The sequence below is a fragment of the Rhineura floridana genome, chromosome 10, assembly GCF_030035675.1.
Source record: "Rhineura floridana isolate rRhiFlo1 chromosome 10, rRhiFlo1.hap2, whole genome shotgun sequence".
Taxonomy (NCBI): Eukaryota; Metazoa; Chordata; class Lepidosauria; order Squamata; family Rhineuridae; genus Rhineura; species Rhineura floridana.
Window position 1 is genome coordinate 57458772 of NC_084489.1, and position 19648 is coordinate 57478419.

Below are 19648 nucleotides of genomic sequence, written 5' to 3' on the forward strand. Positions count from 1 at the left end.
CAGCATAAATTATGACATTGGACCAACATCGCAGAGATCTGGTGCTGGCTACTGCAGGTAGACTATCAGTGCATGGGGATCCTGTGGCCCTCAAGATTATGTTGGACTACAGCTCCCAATTGGCCATGCTGACTGGGACTAATAGGCGCTGCAGTCCAACGACATCTGGAGGGCCACAGGTTCACCGTCCCTGGGGAACTAGTCAGAAGTGAAGTGCTACCAGTATTTCCTATAACTAAAACTAAACCAGATATATTATAATAGCCTTACATCACTGCCATTCCCCAAATTGTTGAATTGTTTTTCTACAGTATGAAAAAAATGTGAATTCAAATTTCATATTGACAAGAGCAATGAGAAGACTAATGTGAAAGCTAAATGGTATTAATTAGTTAAAAGAAAGGATCCAAACAAGCTATGTATGAAGAAAACACTTTATTGTAAACAATGATAGCCATAATCATAATCTGCACAATTAAATAACTCACGATTGGTAAAGCTTCATGTTAGACTGAAAATTAGTCATGCCTTTGTCTTTGAACTCGTCATTAGCTATTTGAGAGTTAATATATTTGAGGGAACTCTACAGCCCATATTTCTCTATCATCTCATTTGCTTTTGAAATATAAGCATTCATGGCATCTTCCTTTGACAAACCTGTAATGAAAAATTAGGAGTTATTACCATGCTTTAATTTGTTTTGCACATAAAAATGATTTTGAATCACAATAATAAAGGTTGTAATAATTATAACCTTTCTTAAGGTTCCATGCTTCCCATTTTGCTTTGCCTTTCAAGTCCAGCATTCCAGGACACTCTGTCAAAAGATAGCAACTAAGTATCAATAACACCACAAGTGTCTTTGAAATTAGGATCTTACAATGTGAGTGTGTACACAGTTACCAATATCAATGTCTCCCACAGTAGACTGCTTGTAGAGTCCATACAGTTCCTTTAGTTCATCATCAGTTGGTCTTGTCTTTAATTTTCTAACTTTTTCTGCCACGCTGTTAAAATCAGCCTGAGAAGCGGGGGGAAACAAGAAGCATTTTCACTTTAAACAGTCATAAATTGCTTCCAAGGAGTTTGATGCTTTCTTGAATGCCACAATTTTCACGGTCAAGGGATTAGGAACAAAGAAAGCTGACTTGTACAGAGTCAAACCATTGAGCCATCTAGTTCAGTATTGCCCTGACTAGTAGTGCTCTCCAAAGCTTCAGTCTTTCCCAGCCCTACTTGGGTATGCCTGGGATCGAACCTGGCACCTTCTGCATACAAATCAGATGCTCTACCAATGAAGTACGGCTTTCCCCCAAATTGCTTCAGATTTCTCCATTTCTATAACTTTTCAAAAGTGAGAAATATGTATCCCTCCCAGTATTATCCAGTATTCATCTGGATAGTCCATGCACTTGTGAAAATATGTACTGGGAACAAAATGAATTTACAAGATCTGTACAGGGTGGTTCATGACAGATGCTATTGGAGGTCGCTGGTTCACAGGGTCGCCGTAAGTCGTAATTGACTTGAAGGCATATAGCAAATCATTTTGCTAATTTACACCCAGTTACACTACATGCTTCCACAGCATGCTATCCACGCTTGAGATGAAGCAGACAGCAGAGTTCTTTTCTTCACACTCACCAATATAACAAACTTTTGCCCCACTTTATTGCCCAATACCATTCTTTCTGAAAAATATGAATACTTTTATTTATTTATTTATTTATATCCTGCCTTTCCTCCCAGCAGAAGCCCAGGGCGGCAATGGGGAATCTATTGCAGTTCAAGGTTTCAAAAGAAGTGTAGCCATAAATTTCTAAATGGGAAAGGGGGGGAGGAGAAGAGATATGAAAGCTGGTTAGAAGTTTATTTTATGCCAAAGAAAGGACTTCTCATAGGACAAGAGAATGAAATGTTCATCAGCTTTCGATGCACCAGCTGATCTATGCAGTCAAATTGTAACATTGCTCAAATTTCTGTCTCTCTGTATGTGAAAGCTGCAATGCAGCTACTGAAAACACCAGGCATCTTTCCAACTCTATTCAATATCAGCTCCCTCAGCAAGTGGGGGTGTTGTTTTTTGGCTGGGGTAATTTTTTTTTTGTTATTCTTGGGTACAAGGCTCCATTCATCTTAAGCCAGTTTTATTAATCTGACACAACTACAAGAATTGCATGTTATGCTACAAGGCAAGAAGCTTACCTGTAACCGGGCCAATACTCAAGATCACTTACATCATAATCTTATATATGTCAGTTCAAAAGTCCTATTCAGCCAAATGGGTCTTATTCCCAGGTAAGCAGGTATAGGACTGCAGCCTTAAGGCATGTTCAGTTCCTCTATAAAAAGAGTCTATAATGCTTTAATGATCAGTTCCAGTGGTTAATTTGGCTCACTATTGTAAAAGCATATTTATGGTTGGGTAGGTAATGCCAAAGTTTATTTTTGAGTAAAAGTTTGTGATTTTATCATTTCCACATCTGTGTCATAGCTTTCCTCCAAGAAACAGGATTTGTGTTCATTTTATTTGTGTTCATGTGAGATGGGCTAGGCTGAAATAATGGCTTGCCAAAAGGCCACCTTGTGAGCTTCATGGCTGCTGTCTGTTTCAACATTCTGTCGTCCACTACCTCTTGCATATACTTCACTAAGGACAGAACCATATTATGTGAGAAACAGGGATTCTGCTGTCAAGGGTCCAAGCTTCCCCCCCCCTGCCATTTCTCCATCATGTGCAATGGTGCTTAGTCTCTACTGCAATCTAATCACATTGGTATATGCCCCCCCCCGCTTGCTCTATCTAGCACTGACAGGAACAGTGAAATGCACAATATGAAAACATGGTATGAGTAATCCTACATATTGTGAAGGATAATGGCAGCATCCTCATGTTATTGGTGATGGGATGACATATTATGCACAATCATCAATCTAAGTTCTCCTGTTTTTGAGCTGAGGAAAGTCAGTTGTCCCATATTCAAGACCATTTTTTAAAAAAAATATCAAGGTTTTACCCAAGGGAACAATAAAGGTCTCTGGCTGAAAAGGGCTTCTTTCACCTCAGTCCTCTGAAGTCCAGCAGTTTTGATATCCACTAATGACAGTTCCTAATAGCAGGAAGGTATGATAAAGTGAATCCAGGAACTCAAGGACAGAAGGGATGTAAAGTTTTGTGAATGAGCTCCCAGGAGAACAGACAACTATTTTTAAGAAGAGCAATGTTTTCTGTTTGGAACTGGGAAGGCTATTTTTGGTTCTCTTGTCAGTCGCCAAGAGTTCTATAGGAAGCTTACACCACAACTTGACTATTTTACAATAATCATTTATAAAGCTGTGAAATGACGCACACTGACCACTTTTTCCTCACAAACTGCCTTTTTAAAAAATGCTGCTAGAGTCCACCTAGCTTAGTTATTCTACTTTCTGCTTTAGAGCAGAGCTAATTTTAAAATAAAAATCAGACCTTGTTCAGCATCTTTTATTCTGCTGACTTAGGGTGACCTTGCCCATGATTCTAAGTCTCCAGAGAGGCTTTACAGTGATGCAGTGCATGAGGGGAGGGAATACTGCTCCACTATGCTACAACGCTTGTATTGACCTTTCACTACCCTTTTCCTCTTCACCACCAACTGGCATACATTACGCATGCTCTGATGGATGTATTGGTAATGTATTTATTAACAGCACTGTGAAATCTCCATGGGGATCTGTAAATATATGAGCAGTGGAATGTGTATGTTGTGCAAAACTCATCAGATACCAAATAATACTGGTAAAACTGAATCAGGCTGTGGCACATCGATCAACTGCCTTCATCACAAGTGCTTTAATGTTTTTTATGAGTAATAAAGGTCAGGTTAAACATCATGACTACGGAATAAAGGTCAGGTTAAACATAATGACTCCCCATCTAGGGAGGCGACTGGACCCTTGGATGATAAGGGAGTCAAAGGTGTACTAAAGAACAATAAGGAGATTGCAGAGAAGCTAAATGAATTTTTTGCATCTGTCTTCACAGTGGAAGATATAGGGCAGATCCCTGAACCTGAACTAACATTTGCAGGAAGGGATTCTGAGCAACTGAAACAAATAGTGGTAAAGAGAGAGGAAGTTCTAGGCTTAATAGACAATATAAAAACTGACAAATCACTGGGCCCGGATGGCATCCACCCAAGAGTTCTCAAAGAACTCAAATGTGAGATTGCTGACCTGCTAACTAAAATATGTAACTTGTTCCTCGGGTCCTCCTCTGTGCCTGAGGACTGGAAAGTGGCATATGTAATGCCAATCTTCAAAAAGGGATCCAGGGGGGATCCTGGAAATTACAGGCCAGTTAGCTTAACTTCTGTCCCTGGAAAACTGGTAGAAAGTATGATTAAAGCTAGATTAACTAAGCACACAGAAGAACAAGCCTTGCTGAAGCAGAGCCAGCATGGCTTCTGCAAGGGAAAGTCCTGTCTCAGTAACCTATTAGAATTCTTTGAGAGTGTCAACAAGCATATAGATAGAGGTGATCCAGTGGACAGAGTGTATTTAGACTTTCAAAAAGCATTTGACAAGGTATCTCACCAAAGGCTTCTGAGGAAGCTTAGCAGTCATGGAATAAGAGGAGAGGTCCTCTTGTGGATAAGGAATTGGTTAAGAAGCAGAAAGCAGAGAGTAGGAATAAACGGACAGTTCTCCCAATGGAGGACTGTAGAAAGTGGAGTCCCTCAAGGATCCGTATTGGGACCTGTACTTTTCAGCTTGTTCATTAATGACCTAGAATTAGGAGTGAACAGTGAAGTGGCCAAGTTTGCTGACGATACTAAATTGTTCAGGGTTGTTAAAACAAAAAGGGATTGCGAAGAGCTCCAAAAAGACCTCTCCAAACTGAATGAATGGGTGGAAAAATGGCAAATGCAATTCAATATAAACAAGTGTAAAATTATGCATATTGGAGCAAAAAATCTTAATTTCACATATACGCTCATGGGTCTGAACTGGCGGTGACCGACCAGGAGAAAGACCTTGGGGTTGTAGTAGGCAGCATTATGAAAATGTCGACCCAGTGTGCAGCAGCTGTGAAAAAGGCAAATTCCGTGCTAGGGATAATTAGGAAAGGTATTGAAAATAAAATAGCCGATATCATAATGCCGTTGTATAAATCTATGGTACGGCCGCATTTGGAATACTGTGTACAGTTCTGGTCGCCTCATCTCAAAAAGGATATTATAGAGTTGGAAAAGGTTCAGAAGAGGGCAACCAGAATGATCAAGGGGATGGAGCGACTCCCTTATGAGGAAAGGTTGCAGCATTTGGGGCTTTTTAGTTTAGAGAAAAGGCGGGTCAGAGGAGACTTGATAGAAGTGTATAAAATGATGCATGGCATTGAGAAAGTGGATAGAGAAAAGTTTTTCTCCCTCTCTTATAATACCAGAACTCGTGGACATTCAAAGAAGCTGAATGTTGGAAGATTCAGGACAGACAAAAGGAAGTACTTCTTTACTCAGTGCATAGTTAAACTATGGAATTTGCTCCCACAAGACGCAGTAATGGCCACCAGCTTGGATGGCTTTAACAGAAGATTAGACAAATTCATGGAAGACAGGGCTATCAATGGTTACTAGCCGTGATGGCTGTGCTCTGCCACCCTAGTCAGAGGCAGTATGTTTCTGAAAACCTGTTGCCGGAAACCTCAGGAGGGGAGAGTGTTCTTGCACTCGGGTCCTGCTTGTGGGCTTCCCCCAGGCACCTGGTTGGCCACTGTGAGAACAGGAAGCTGGACTAGATGGGCCACTAGTCTGATCCAGCAGGCTCTTCTTATGTTCTTTAAAAAAAACTGCAAAAAGGAACCTGTCTGTTTTATCAGAAAGAAATATACTGCAAAGAAATAATCTAATAATTCAGCATGATTTTTTCTAATTGGGGAAAGAGCTAGTATTAAGACCCGGACTCTAATCAACTTGCTCTAAGCTCACAAACATGGTTGTCAGCATTAAATCCCATAACCTCTCTTCCTGCAAACATTTATTAGATGAAACAACTATAATACGTCACTGAAATTAAACAAAGACCCACTGTATTCTGTTACACAATGCAGAGCAGTTATAACAGGGGGCTCATTCTTCACTTTTTCCACTATGTGTAACCATGACACTAACTCATTCATGCTATTCTAATCGAAACCCATTGATGCAAATACTCACCACTACAAATCCAGAGCTGGTTTCCCTATCTTCTGTTTATTAACTCTCACTATTTTTTCTAACGATTCCATTTTTTTATTCCCACATGCCTGATAGTACAACAGTAACTACACTTAGCATAATATTACCACAAAATTACAAGAATTTTTTTTCCTGGTGAAGCATTCAGTTCTATAGAATGCAAATATTCAATAAATATTTTTAGAAGTTTATTACACATAATCATCATAGGTTGGTTTCCAAGCAATAGCAAGGATCCAGATTCTTAAGCTTCACTCAAGGGCTTAAGCACGTCCAGTAATTCTGAGCTGCAGAACTTGCCCCCTCACTAATGCTTTTAAAAGTACCCTTTAGCAGCAATCCTATACACAATTACCTAAGAATAAGCCACATTGAACACACTGGGATTTACAGTCATAGGATTGCACTGTTAATTCCAAAAATGGGTTACTACGTGAACAGACGGGGGTTGCTTTCAAACAATATAACCTCCAGGACCCCTTCAGCATGCAGATTTAGTTGTGCTTTTTATGGGATACAAAACAGTATGGCAATGGCTTTTTAGAAAGAGGCATCACAGTAAATATCCCTCTCATACTTCTTAGTGGGGATGTCTGAAATTACCTGGTAAATTTTGTAACTTTCTTCAGGAGTTTTCCTTAAGGTCACATTCACTTGCTCTAAATATGAACAAGGAAGTTATCTATAGGGACATTGCAATGTAATGTATTAATATGTGATATCATTAGTTATCCCTAATTATTACTTAAACAAATGAGCTTGTGAGCTCTTTTGTAAATTACAAATTGCTGTTAAACCACCCAGAAGACAGCTGATCAGACAGTATAGAAATGCCTAAATGAATGAATGAATGAAATGGAGGATGACTGACCGATTCTCTCTTCATATTGCAGAGTCCTATCTAGAATGGCAAAACAGAAGCTCCTTGACCACCATGTACTTTGGGGAACAGGCATTTATTTTTTAAAAAAACTATTAACCCCCCTTTTGCTATGAAGTAAGTGTGCAGAAACTATTTCAAAAACTAAAACCAAAAACCTAAAGCCTGTTTACTGTTATGACTGAGGTGAAATGCTTTAAATTATTTATGTTCCAACTTGATGCTGCTCACTTTTGAAGTCAGTTATGCTTTAAAGTTTAAATTGCTCTGTCATATTATTACACTTTTACATCTGGATGAAATTATATCAAAAAGAAGTCACTGGCCATTCACATTTAAATTGGTGCTGATGGCTGTAGCTTGGATGTGCAGAGAACCTCGAAGACTGTGCATGTTATACAACAATCATAGATAGTCCTCAAATTCCCCCTTTGAGGGATTCAGCTAAAATCCCAGCAGTTAAATAAAGCTGCTGAGTGCAGAGTTAATGGCTATATTTTGAGTTCTTCTCGGTGGAAGATTATGGTGCTGCTGCCTCAGCCTTCACTAGTTACATCACTCTTCCATGCTCTTCTCTGCATTATGTTAATTCCAGTCTATGGTACGGCCGCATTTGGGAAAGGGCTGAGGTTTGCAAATCAGAAAAAGCAATGTTCATGCTGCTAACAGATTGCCCCAGGAGATCTGGTGCTGAGTTGCTCAAGAAATGGGTGAGTAGAATGTACCTTCCTATGGGGAAAGGCCATAGCTCAGTGGCAGAGCAATCTGCTTGCACACAGAAGGCTCCAGGTTTAATCCCTGGTATCGCCAGGTAGGACTGAGAAAGACTCCTCCCAGAAACCGTGGAGAGCTGCTGCTGCAGCCAATCAGTGTGGCCAATACTGAACTAGATGTATCTGTGGCCTGACTCGGTATAAGGCAGATTCCTATGTTCCTAGCACGCAAGGGAGGCGTTGCTGTTCTCAGACTTTGGCAGTCTTGGGCCATAAAGGCTGCTGTGGAGAAAGTTGTGTGTGCTGTGCACTGCAGTCATGCTTAACACAATGGAGACCAGCACATGAATGAAAGTGACTGTCAGCACCTAAAGGCCTACAACCTGCAAAACCCCCAAATTCTTGAAAGACACGACTTTCCACTGCTCCCCTATATTCATTCAAAGCTGCAACCCCAAATCAGTTTTTCAAGCAGGTCCCTGCCCCCATGCAATCTCCTCTTGCAACCCTGCATAGGAAACTTCCATGTTTATGTTTTCAACATTAAATGGATGCCATCTCCCCTTGGCACTTACACCCGATACTGAAGAGAGAAAAAGCCTCTTAAGAGTTATGTTTGATCACATTATGTTTTGTGTATTCAATACTGGCTGGTGGAGTTACAAATGCACACTTATAAATAAATAAATTTAGTTATTTAGTTATAAGTTCAGGCTTTAGAGTTCAAAATCCTCAATCCTGTGCCCACATACTTGGGCGTCAGCGTGCAATCCCATTTATGGGGTTGCAAGGCTCCAAGCCAAGTTCCGGGGGGGGGGATCAACCAAGAGGTGAAGGAAACCATCATAGGGAAACATAAGTAGCAATATCCTTCTGGGTTTAAGAAGAGAGTTACAGTGCAATCCTATACAGATATATTCAAAAGTAAGTCCCATTGAGTTCAGTGGTGCTTACTCCTCCCAGGTAAGTGAATATAGGATTGTGCATAGTAGCATTGGATTTCCTTCGGAGGAGAACCTAAGAGGGCAAGCCTCTATCCAGTTCAGCATCCTATGTTCCACAATGGCCACCACCCAGATGCTGTTGGGAAGCCCCCAAGAGGGCCACCAGAGTGAGAACTATAATCCTCTCCCACAATTCCTACCCAGCAGCACCTAATTATTCAGAGAACCGCAGACGACGGCGCTGTTAGGTTGCAAGCCTACACCCACTTAGATGACAGGAACCCTCTTTCAACTTAGTGAGATTTGACATGCACTGGATCGCACTGTTAAGGAAATTCATTTCATCGTAGCACGAATGGGCGCGCAAGCGCGCCTGGGAGGGCTGAGGCAAAAAGGGGCTTCCAGGCTCGACCTCGAAATCACACTGGGCTTCCCCCTCCCCGCAAGCAAAAGGGCGGCTGCCCACCAAAACCTCCCACACGCCCACCGCTCTCCGTGCAGTTTAAGTCGCTCGCCCAGGCGCCGCAGGTATACAAGCCCAGCCTAGGTAGCCTATTCCTTCCAAAGGCTGAGCTAACGTCGTTGCTCAAGGCGCCGCCCAAACTTAGCCCTGTTTCTTACCTGGAGAGTCATGCTGCGAAAACTATGAACGATAGCCACAAATAATCCTCCGTTCAATAAAGCCCCGTCCGGAATAAGGCTGGCGCTCACCCCCGCAGCCCCTTTTATATTGCCGGGCTGTACAAACGTCCTAATTGGACAGGGGACATTGTGACGTCACCCCAGGGGAACGAGCGCCTGAAAAGTAACCTAAGGCGGCGATGCTGCAGCCACCTCAGAGAGCCGGCCAGCTGTGATTGGCGGCAGGAGGCCGGCGAGTGTCCCAGGGCAATTGTTTGCAACGCGCGAGGGTATCGAACGTTGTTGGCCACCGCACACCTTGCAATATATTGAACTTCAAGTCAGACCACTGACAAAATGTTACAGTGTATTCTCACTTCGGAAGACAGGAATTGGGGAACTGGTGGCCCTTTAGATGCTGCTGGCTGCAACTCTCCTCAGCATCCTGACTGTGGAATACTCTCCCTGCATAGACCCACTGGATCCCTTCTCTGTTAGTCTTAAGGTGGTTGGTCAAGAGTAAGACCTTGTGATTTCAGCATGTTCTTAGTGTTTTTTATTTTAATCTTCCAGTTGATTGTTCAACTTTCTTTTATTGTTTTGAATTGTATTGGTATTTTATTCTATTGTTTTATTGTATGTTTATAAACCCTGTAAGCTGTTGCATAGACACCATACATTAACAGCACATGACTTCCACAAAGGATCCTGGGAACTGTAGTTTGTTAAGGGTGCTGGGAAATGTGAGAGGTAAACTACAGTTCCCAGGATTCATTGGAGGGAACAACCTGCTTTCAATGTATGGTGTGTATGCACTGCAGCGAGAAAGGACATAAGTAAATCTATATGCTAACACGAATTCAAGTCTTCCCAATCTCTTGCTTATGTAAACAAAACCACACCATCCATGCAGAAGGGAAATGATGGGCAGGCTCAGGGTAACCCCATGGTACATGCAAATATCCCCCTGAAAAACTTAAAAGGAGGAGGAGAAATCTGAAACCACCCCAAACCACTCCATAATAACTCAATGGCACAAAATGTTGAGAGCCTATAAGAGTGGGGGAAATCTGACAACTGGGTGGGCCAGGGGAATAAAATGGAGTGTCTGGAACTGGATTTCAGAGAGGCATAGGTTACCTCCAGACTGGCAATATTCAGGCCCATATTGGAAAAGCAGGTTTCTGCAATTAAAGTGGACTAAAGTGCTCTGTCACCCTGGAGCAGTGGTTCCCATTCCTCCCCTCCATGGTCCACCTGGAAACTGCTGTGAGGGTCTTGGACAACTGAATGATGTTCCTGTCTGCTGCAGCAATTGTAATTCCATGCCATTCAAATTGTGATACAAAAAAAATCAATGTAAGAAGCAATAAAAATACAACGAAAAATCAATATGAATATTCAATGTGATCGATGTGCTGTCTCCTGTCTTCAACCACAAATCCACAGAGATACTGTGGACCACCACTAAAATGAGGTTCACACACCACTGGTAGTCCACAGACCATTATTTGGGAACCTCTTCCCTAGGAAAATAAATCCACTTAAACCCACACATAAAACACAACAGACTCTTAGTGGTTAGGAATGTGACAGGAAAACGCACTGAAAAGGGTGGAATGAATGTCTGAGTACAGCAGGACATATAAACACTGCACAAGCAAATCAGGATGAATCCTCATTGTCATATAACCTCCCTCTAAACAAATTGAAATGAATGCTCAATAAAAGACTAGACAGAGTCTAAACTTGCCATAAGCATTGTGGAAGCAAATCAGGAGGAAGGCTTAATAAACAGGTTGTCTGAAGGCACCCATAAACAGATACAAAGGTTAGAAAGAACCATGGTCTGGATGGGCTGTTTCCTGGCTCACACTGACACACTGTTTTTAAATGTCCCCAGCTGCCCATAGAAATCTAGGAAGAAATCCCAAGATTTTAATGTAGCCTGAACTGAGCACAGCAGGGTATCTACCCAGCCTTTCCCCCTCAAAACAACCCCAAAAGGTATCAGGAAAGAAAAGCATTCCTGCTCTTTGTAATATTTAGTATAGAAATAACCCTGCTACTGCAAACTTTAAAGCAAATGAAGTTCACTGGCCCCATATTGCCAGCTGGGGCTGTGGCTGGGAGAGAGAGGCTCATTATGACAGCTCTGCAGCATAGTGCACACTGAAGATTGCAAATCAGGCTCCAAGTATTTTACAACCACCCTGCAGTGTTGCCCAAAGGTATTGGACCCCCTATAGTGGGTGGAAGGTAGGGCTCAAATGGAGACAGCAGCTGGAAACAACTCTGCATTGTTACCTATTATTTCTATTCTCCACATTGGATTGGGAAGGTAATATACAACAGCTCTCCAGTGTCGTTCACTGTATACCCTATTGCAGGTTGTAGGACTGTAGAGAGAAAGTGCTTTCAGTAGCCCTGCAATATGCTTCACTGTTATATTTCAGGCCACACCAGGGATACCCTCTCAGACGTCTTCCTTGGCAAAACCAAGCACTTAATTGCTCACAGAAATCTCATGACCACTGAGTTGCATGCAGATTGGTTGCACTTTTAAAATTTAAAAAACTGCAAAAATTACACATGAAGTAAGACCCAAGTTAGAGCAGAAACCCACCTTTGATGCTGACTTTTATTTTTTAATGCTCTCAGCCACAGGCTTAGGTAACACATGTATGCCAGGGATACACTACAATATTTTGTTGTGGGTCCCACTCATAAATACTATTATAAAATGTGCACCTTGAACTTTTATCAGAAATAAACCCAGCTGTATCCAGTGGGGTAAAAGTTTGTTTAGGATTGCTAAATTGTGCTCTCCTCCCACCTCAGCTCTTTAAAAAGTCTTGCTACACTATTCAGACACCAATTTCTGTCTTAGGCTGCAATCCAATACATACTTACCTGGGAGTAAGTGCCATTGAACCCAATGAAGCTTACTTCTGAGTAGACATGTACTGGATTACAGCCTTAATCTTTTTCAACCCTCACCATAGCAATTTAAAGCAGGTCTCTTGTATTTACAGTTGAAAATGGGAACATACTAAAGTGAAAGAAATACAATGGTCTTTAGAATGCATTGTTTCTTTCTGAATGTTATGCTATAGTTTATTTCTAGGCTGCCATTCAGCCAAGAGACCCCAAGATTTTGTACAGGAATACATTGAATTTCGAACCGGCTGTTGAAGCAAGAGTCACTGCAATGTGCATGCTATTATTATACTTGGAGCCACGCACATACTAATTTAGTGCCACCTAGTGTTCATTTCATACAGTGCTCGTTCATGACTGTACATTTGTGCCCGGGAAATACAACTTACATTATGTCACCAGTGCAAATTGGATGTTATTGCATACATTTGAAGAGGGGAAATTTTTTTTCACATAGTTTTGCCACACATCAAATAGTTCAATTAGCAACAGTGTATTTTATTTTTAACAGCTTTATAACTTATTTCAGAGGAGTAATGTGTGATTATCTTTCTCTTTTCTTTTGATCTGTTGAATATGTCAAAATGACTGTTAGTTATATTTATATTGTAGTGGCCAATGACTTTAAACCAGTGGTTCCCAAACCTTTTTCCCCCATGGACCACCTGAAAACTGCTGAGAGTCTTGGCAGACCACCTGATGATTTTTCTGCATGTTGTTGCAATTGTAATGCACTGTGCTAGATGCTGTATGCTTTTTAATTGTATTTTTATTGCTTCTTTTTTGTCTTATATATTGTATTATTATATTCCAGAGAACTCAAATTGTAATACAAAAAATACAATATAAGAAATAAAAACAGCAATGCAACAAATAAAAATCAGTATGAATATTCAATCAGATGGATGTGTTGTCTCGTGGACCACCTGAATAAGGCTCACAGACTACTAGTGGTCCATGGATCCTAGTTTGGGAGCCCCTGCTTTAAATAATAAAGTTTTATCGGTTCCTTCATTCAACAGACAAAACTCGGCTAATGGCATTATAAAGTTGTTAGCCTTTAAAATGTGACAAGACCCTTTGGCTGCTTTTGGACAAGGATGTGGAGGCCCCCTTAGATCAAATGTTTCCTTCCTTGCTACTGGACTTGTTTTAATAGTAATCTTAGAATTGCTGCTTCTCCCCCCGCCCCGCTCCGCCTCGCCTCTGGTGGGACTTCCCTGTCTTTAAATGACAGGTATAAATTCAACTGGTAACACTTTCCCCAGAGGCGCACTGAAGGAGAATTTCCAGCCTTCACCAAGCTCTATTTGTGTGGAAAGTACAGGAATCTCTACCTGCTGGAGGGAAATGGTGGAAGCCCTAACGGTTGATATATTGCAGCAGCGATGGGCATATTTGAATATTATTCAAAAGCATACTACGGACCACCAGCATAAAGTTTGTGCAGGGCCGGCCCCAGACATGCCGGGGCCCTGGGCACCAGCCTGCTCCAGCACTCCCCTTCTGCGATTCGCGGCAGGATTGGTACCGCGGATCGTAGGACGGGAGCTCCCAAGCCGCCCGCCATTCCCCCGCTCTACTTACCTTTCTGTGCTGTTTTTTCGGCTGCGCTCACTGGGTTGCCATCAATAAAGATGGCGGCCGAGGTTTCCCTAAGGAAACACACGCGCATTGCTGCCATCAACCAAGATGGTGGCAGAGGCTTCAGCCCCTTAGGGAAACCTCGGCCGCCATCTTCATTGATGGCAACCCTGCGCGCGCGCAGCCGCAAAAAGTAGCAGAGAGAAAGGTAGGTGAAGCGGAGGAATGGCGGCCCGCTCGGAAACTCTTGTCCTGCGATCTGCCGCGGATTGCGGAAGGGGAACGCAGGGGCCTCGGCCGCCCTTTACAGCCGGCCCTGAGTTTGTGGACCACTGGTGGTCCACAGACCGGAGTTTGTGAACCTGTGCTCTAAGATCATGCTTGTGCTCTGTAATGGGGACGTAAATCTTTTAAACAGTGCTGATGTTTCCTTCTAGAATAGATTTTCTTGTTTCAAGTTTAGTATACCAGGTACTATTTCCAAAATATAATTTCAGCATCAAACATAAATATATATGTTGCTTACAGCTTTTAGATCCGCATTCCAAAATTTGTAGACTGCCTTTTTGTAGTGTGAAGCCATGCAATTCTGGATACAAGCAACAATCCTTTGTCCTTTCTTCTAAACTATTAATTGGCAGCTTTGATGCTTGGTAGAAGTTACTGTCCCAAGAACCTATCAATACTGAGTTATGTTAGCAAGAGGTATTAAAAAGCAAGAATGTGTTGGAGTGGGGGATCAATCGTACATGTCTAGATGTTGTACTTCTCTGGCTTGGTTCACAGTATTTATTGCAGCTTTTTCATTTACAGCTCAAGCATCAAAGCACACCAAGAACATCAAGATGTCCATTCAGTCAGTGAAGGGATCATCAGGCCGTAAATCAAAGCGAATGACTGCAAAGACATCTTTGAATAACCCATATGTTCTCCAGTGGAGAACCCTGGATGGAGCAGATATGCACTTTATATTGGAGGCCTTGGAAGAAGTGATGAAACGGATTGGGTTTAAAAAGATAGAGACTCGGAGAAGGAAGAAGCCTTCTGGAAAAAAGCAGGAGAAAGAACACCATGCCCAGACCAGCAAACTTCAAGATGAGAATGACACAGAAGATATTAAAGGACATGGGTGGACTGACTTGCACATCAGGAACCAACTTGCTATTGGGATCAATGAAGTCACCAGAGGTTTGGAAAAAAATGAACTGCTTCTGGTGCTGGTGTGCAAGTCTGCCAAACCTGCTCTGCTAACATCTCACTTTATTCCACTCAGTGCAAGTCGGGCCGTTCCAGCTGGCCAGGTTCCACGTCTCAGTGAAAACCTAGCACCGATTCTTGGGTTAACATCTGTCCTAGCCCTGGGATTTAAAAGGAACACTGATGCTTTTGCAGAGGTAGCCAAAGTGATCATTCCACGAATACCGAATTTGGACGTGCCATGGATTCAGCACGGCCCAGAGCAGTTGCTGGCATTTGATAATACTTATTCAATGGACTTGCAGGCGGTTGAGTGCACAGAGTCAAACTCAGAAGAGTGTGCTCCCAATCACAAGCGGAAAAGAACAGATACCAGCAAAGTTGCTTCTCCTAGTATAGCCCTGCAAGCGCTCAAGGTTAAAAAAATAGTTCCCAACCCAAAAAAGCAAAGGAAGCTTCCCAAAACTAAAAAACGCATTTCAAAGTAATCAGTTATATTGGTTTGATCCCACATTTTGTATTTGCTTTTGTGGTGTTGTTTTTAAAATTTAGTAGTAAAAACTATGTAATATATATATGCTAACTTTACAAAATTAAGATTTGTAGTGAGATATTTCCCCTCTGTTCCAGATTAAATGTAATTCAAAACAAAATAGTATGAAAGTGATACATTTATTCAAACATCCCGTCAGTGCTGACAGACTCAATAGCTAGTCATCTCTTAGATGCTGTAATCACAAAACATCTGCAAATTGGATAGCACAATGGTACCCTTTGGACACTTGCGTTTGGTCAAATAATGCATGCAGAATTAAGCCTAGGTGCATTTGGCCTTTAATATAGAAATATTGTTCGCATGTCAGTCAGCCCAAATACCTGCAGGAAGAAAAGCATTTCAGATTTGGATTTTGGAATGTAGATCACAATGTTTTTGCAGATCCCACAATGCAAATTTCCTAAACAGGTTACAGCTCTACCATGTTCAGATTAACAACATGCTATTGAATTTTAAAAAAACTAAATGGCTAAAATGGTGTGCAACTTAAAAGGGCTGCTCTGAGGAAACTTGTTTCAATAAGACGCTATTAGTATAACTGCTGAAAACAGGCAAATTGTTGGGAGACATAGGAAGTAACAAGAACAGAATACAGGATATCTAGTTAAATGTTACCTACTTAAGTCAGGTGAAAAATGATCTATACTACCTGAGCTTTGTGCTTACAGTAATTTGTGCTCAAAGGGTTACAGAAAGGCCAAATCATCAAATGTCTACATCGGCTGTTCTTGTGCTTTCTGACCTTTCTGGCACAGACAAATATTTATTTTAATTTTCTTACATTTACAACCTGCCTCTCTTCTGCCATGGAAGACAAGGTGGCATGTGTGTGGCTCCCAGATGGACATCCATCCAGGCACTGACCAGACCTAGATCTGCTTAGCTTCAGCAAGGTATTGGGATAATCTGGCAAATTCTCTAAGAGCCAGATTGTTCTCAGTTATCTAGTGAGAGAGGAAGAGGAAAGGTTATAAATTAATCTGAATGAAGTCTTTTGTGTAGTTTTGAAGCCTTCCTTGCTCCTTTTCCACACAAATGCATGTTCAATGCATTATAATATTTTTTTCTCTCTTGCACATGTGAACTTGTCTAGATCACTACTAAACATCTTTAATCTTTGACTGAATCAGAGTGTTGAAAGCTGGAAAAGGGTGGACTCATTCATAAGAACCATTCAACTTAAACCAACCCATTGAAAAATCATTTTGCTTGGGCTCTAAGTTTAGAAAATACTTGTATGAAACCACCTTGTTTCAAGAAAGCATAAACTACAATTGGCCTTTGCTCTTTGGGGGAACGAAAGAGACACATTATGGCATATTGGCTAAGGCTGGTAACAACCAAAAAGATACTTGCAGGGCTGTGAACATTTGCTTATAAACTCAAGGGACAGTGAAACCCTTTGCTCCAAAATCCTGGGTCATACTAGCAACAATTTTACTTATTTACAAAAACATACTTTGTTTAAAATGATGGACATTTTTTTTAAAAAAGCAAGTAGACAAAAGGAATATGTGCAATTTTGCAAAAGCCTTGAACACATTCAGTCTTAACATCTTGATAACAGTACTAAAATTCTTACATTTTTATGTACAGGCTGCTCATAACTTTGCCACCAAAAAACCCTGAAAGGTTTTCCTTCTTCATAGTTGTAAGATTAATAGAATAATATAATTCAGGCAACATATAAACACCCGCACTAAACAGTGCAATACTATTGAGTCAAGTCAGTGATCTATTGAAGATCAAAGTACAAATCTGTATATATTTTTAATTGATTTGGCAGCATTGCTTATGGAGAAACAAATGCACTAGTCAGACCAGCACATTTCTGTACCACTCCACAGTTACAAAAGACATCCAAGGTTTCCATGTTTCCTAACAAACAGTCATAATCCCAAGAATTTTCTCCTTCCGACGATGATATCCATGTGATGGAAATAAGCAGAAATACTCAAAATTGGCTCCCTCATTTTGTTACATTGATAAACGTACACTACCGTTTAATAAATAGAAATGCAGCAGTTCAGTCACATAACAGTAAATAATTTGTACTCTATTCCACCACTGCAGTTGAGTTGTACAAAAACAGTCTTATGCAGGGGAAGGGAGGGGAGGGACAAAAGAATCCTTTGCATCAAGATGCAAGCTAAGCATTGAAAATTAAACAAATGTGCTTTTATTTCTTTTCATCAACAAACAGTAAAAGGTTCGTGAGTTTTTTCTGTTCAGAGCTGAGCTGAAAGTGTGAAGGATTGGTCACGCGTGGATTTCCTCACTTCCCCCCTGCATGGCCCCAAGGTTCAAAGGATTATTTTAAGTTCATCAGGCATTGTGCTTTTCTCCTCTTGAATTGTACTGATCCAAGAGCTTCCATCAGCCCAGATGATTACTTCTGAGAACTATAAATACAAGTGTCCTTTCTCCTTATTGTAATACAAGACCAACCTAGAAGGGTAACAACAAAGTAGTTAGAGCAGTTCAGTGCAAGAAATAAAGTGTGGATGTCTGAATGTTTTGGGCGAGGTGTGAGGAACCAGATGTGGCTGAACTACAACTCCCATCATACCTGGCCATTGTCCATGTAGTTCTGCAACATCTGGAGGGTCAAAGATTCCGTATTATCTGCTTTAGGCCTGCCTTCTGCTATAAGAGGCTTAGCCAGGCACATTTCATAGGGTGGTTATTCTTTAGTCCATCAGATGGTGTTGGACTTCCAATCCTCATCAGCTCCAGCTAGCATTGCAAGTGCTCAGGGATGATGGGACTTGTAGTCCAGCACCATTTGTTGGGCCATAGATTAGTGACCCCGTCATAGGGTACAAAGAGAGAGCGCAAAGTTACAGATCTGGTTATAGACAACCAAGGCTGCAATCCAATACACACCTGGGAGTAAGTACCACTGAACCCAATGGAGCTTACTTTTGAGTAGACATGTATTGGATTGTAGCCCTAGTCTGTTAAGCGTGTTACCTTTTCGGAATCCATGCCAGGACACCTCCAGTTATATAAGTAATACTGCAAGTTGCCATCACCAATACCAAACTTCAGTTTTTCCAGGAATGTTTTGTTTTCCATCAAGTCTAGTGCATTGAATACGTCAAATCCTTTCTGGTAATATAAAAAAAAATTTTTTTCCAGTAGTGTTTACATCAAAGTCTCCACAAAAGTATGATTCTATCATCAGATATGCATTCTGTGCAGCAGGTTCATTCATCCCTCCACTGCCCACAACCCACTGTTGACATACTTGGGTTAGCTCCCAAATAATTTTGTTGCTGTTCATATGTACCTCAAAGTGTGCAAAATCTTCAAGTGATTGGCATGGGGTATTATATCACAACTCACCTTGACTCAATGTATGACATGCAGCATTTAAGACTCTGTACTTAAGGAGCCCAGTACGCAATATCCTTACCCCTAACAAGCAGGTGATAAAAAATAGGAACCCACCAACATGTGACAAATGGCAAATTCTTGATTTTAGACTGCTTTGGCCTGTAGTTGGTGTAAGATTAAACTTATTCTGGACAATTCTGAAGCCAATCCATTGTTAATGAAAATACTAATTAAACTCATAAGTCTAGCATTTAAATGGCAGGAGGTATGAAAAAAGAACTTACTTCACTGAGATACAACAAGTGTTGATGTATTACTGTTGGGAATACTTTAACTACAATTATATCTATTGGTGGAAAGTGTTACTGTATAATTTTTTTGTATTTCATTTCTAGCCTTCTTTCTCTTGTTACACTCAAAGCAGTATACAAAGCCCCGCCCCATGTGTATAATAGACCCAATTAACCTAATAGGTTAATTCAGTACCATGCTAAACTAGATATAAACAGAGCGAACTGCAAAAGGAGTTCCTTCTCCTTTTGTTTGTATCCTGTGGTTCCTTCAAACTGCTCAGGGCAATATCTTCAAGGCTATCTCCATTTTAACCTTGCAGCAACTTCCTGAGGTATGTTAGACTGAGATGACAGGCTACTATACCCAAT

General features: G+C 41.1%; 3 protein-coding genes across 7 annotated transcripts in view; 1 reads left to right on the top strand and 2 right to left on the bottom strand.

Annotated features, from left to right (window-relative positions):
- Window positions 1–420: 420 nt before the first annotated feature.
- Window positions 421–9518, bottom strand: ACBD7 (acyl-CoA binding domain containing 7). Its single transcript, XM_061587768.1, has 4 exons — window positions 9371–9518; window positions 904–1021; window positions 755–817; window positions 421–657 (listed from the first exon to the last, which is right to left on the bottom strand). Exons 1-4 carry the CDS (start codon window positions 9380–9382, stop codon window positions 584–586), a joined length of 267 nt encoding a protein of 88 aa, XP_061443752.1. The 5' UTR covers window positions 9383–9518; the 3' UTR covers window positions 421–583.
- Window positions 9519–13608: 4090 nt separating this feature from the next.
- Window positions 13609–15741, top strand: RPP38 (ribonuclease P/MRP subunit p38). 3 transcript variants are annotated; one of them, XM_061587767.1, is made up of 2 exons: window positions 13609–13678; window positions 14708–15741. In XM_061587767.1, exon 2 carries the CDS (start codon window positions 14740–14742, stop codon window positions 15577–15579), a length of 840 nt encoding a protein of 279 aa, XP_061443751.1. In that variant the 5' UTR covers window positions 13609–13678; window positions 14708–14739; the 3' UTR covers window positions 15580–15741. The 3 variants fall into 3 exon arrangements, with proteins under 3 accessions (XP_061443751.1, XP_061443750.1, XP_061443748.1); XM_061587766.1 differs by lacking the exon at window positions 13609–13678 and adding an exon at window positions 14021–14102; XM_061587764.1 differs by lacking the exon at window positions 13609–13678 and adding an exon at window positions 14113–14365.
- An 8-nt stretch (window positions 15742–15749) lies between these two features.
- The window catches only part of NMT2 (N-myristoyltransferase 2), a 57249-nt gene continuing 53350 nt past the window's right edge, over window positions 15750–19648 (bottom strand). For all 3 annotated transcript variants that reach the window (XM_061587763.1, XM_061587761.1, XM_061587762.1), the window contains 2 exons: window positions 18621–18758; window positions 15750–18095 (listed from right to left, as the gene is read on the bottom strand). In XM_061587763.1, the coding sequence (XP_061443747.1) occupies window positions 18075–18095; window positions 18621–18758 (159 nt within the window). In that variant the 3' untranslated portion in view covers window positions 15750–18074. The remainder of the gene's footprint in view (window positions 18096–18620; window positions 18759–19648) is intronic.

Excerpts from the sequence above, each read along its gene's own strand:
- RPP38 (XM_061587767.1), top strand. The coding sequence starts at position 14,740 with ATGTCCATTCAGTCAGTGAAGGGATCATCAGGCCGTAAATCAAAGCGA.
- ACBD7 (XM_061587768.1), bottom strand. Across the intron at positions 818-903 it reads TGTGGGAGACATTGATATTG|AGTGTCCTGGAATGCTGGAC; the intron begins GTAACTGTGTAC and ends ATCTTTTGACAG. Across the intron at positions 658-754 it reads AGCATGGAACCTTAAGAAAG|GTTTGTCAAAGGAAGATGCC; the intron begins GTTATAATTATT and ends TTTTCATTACAG.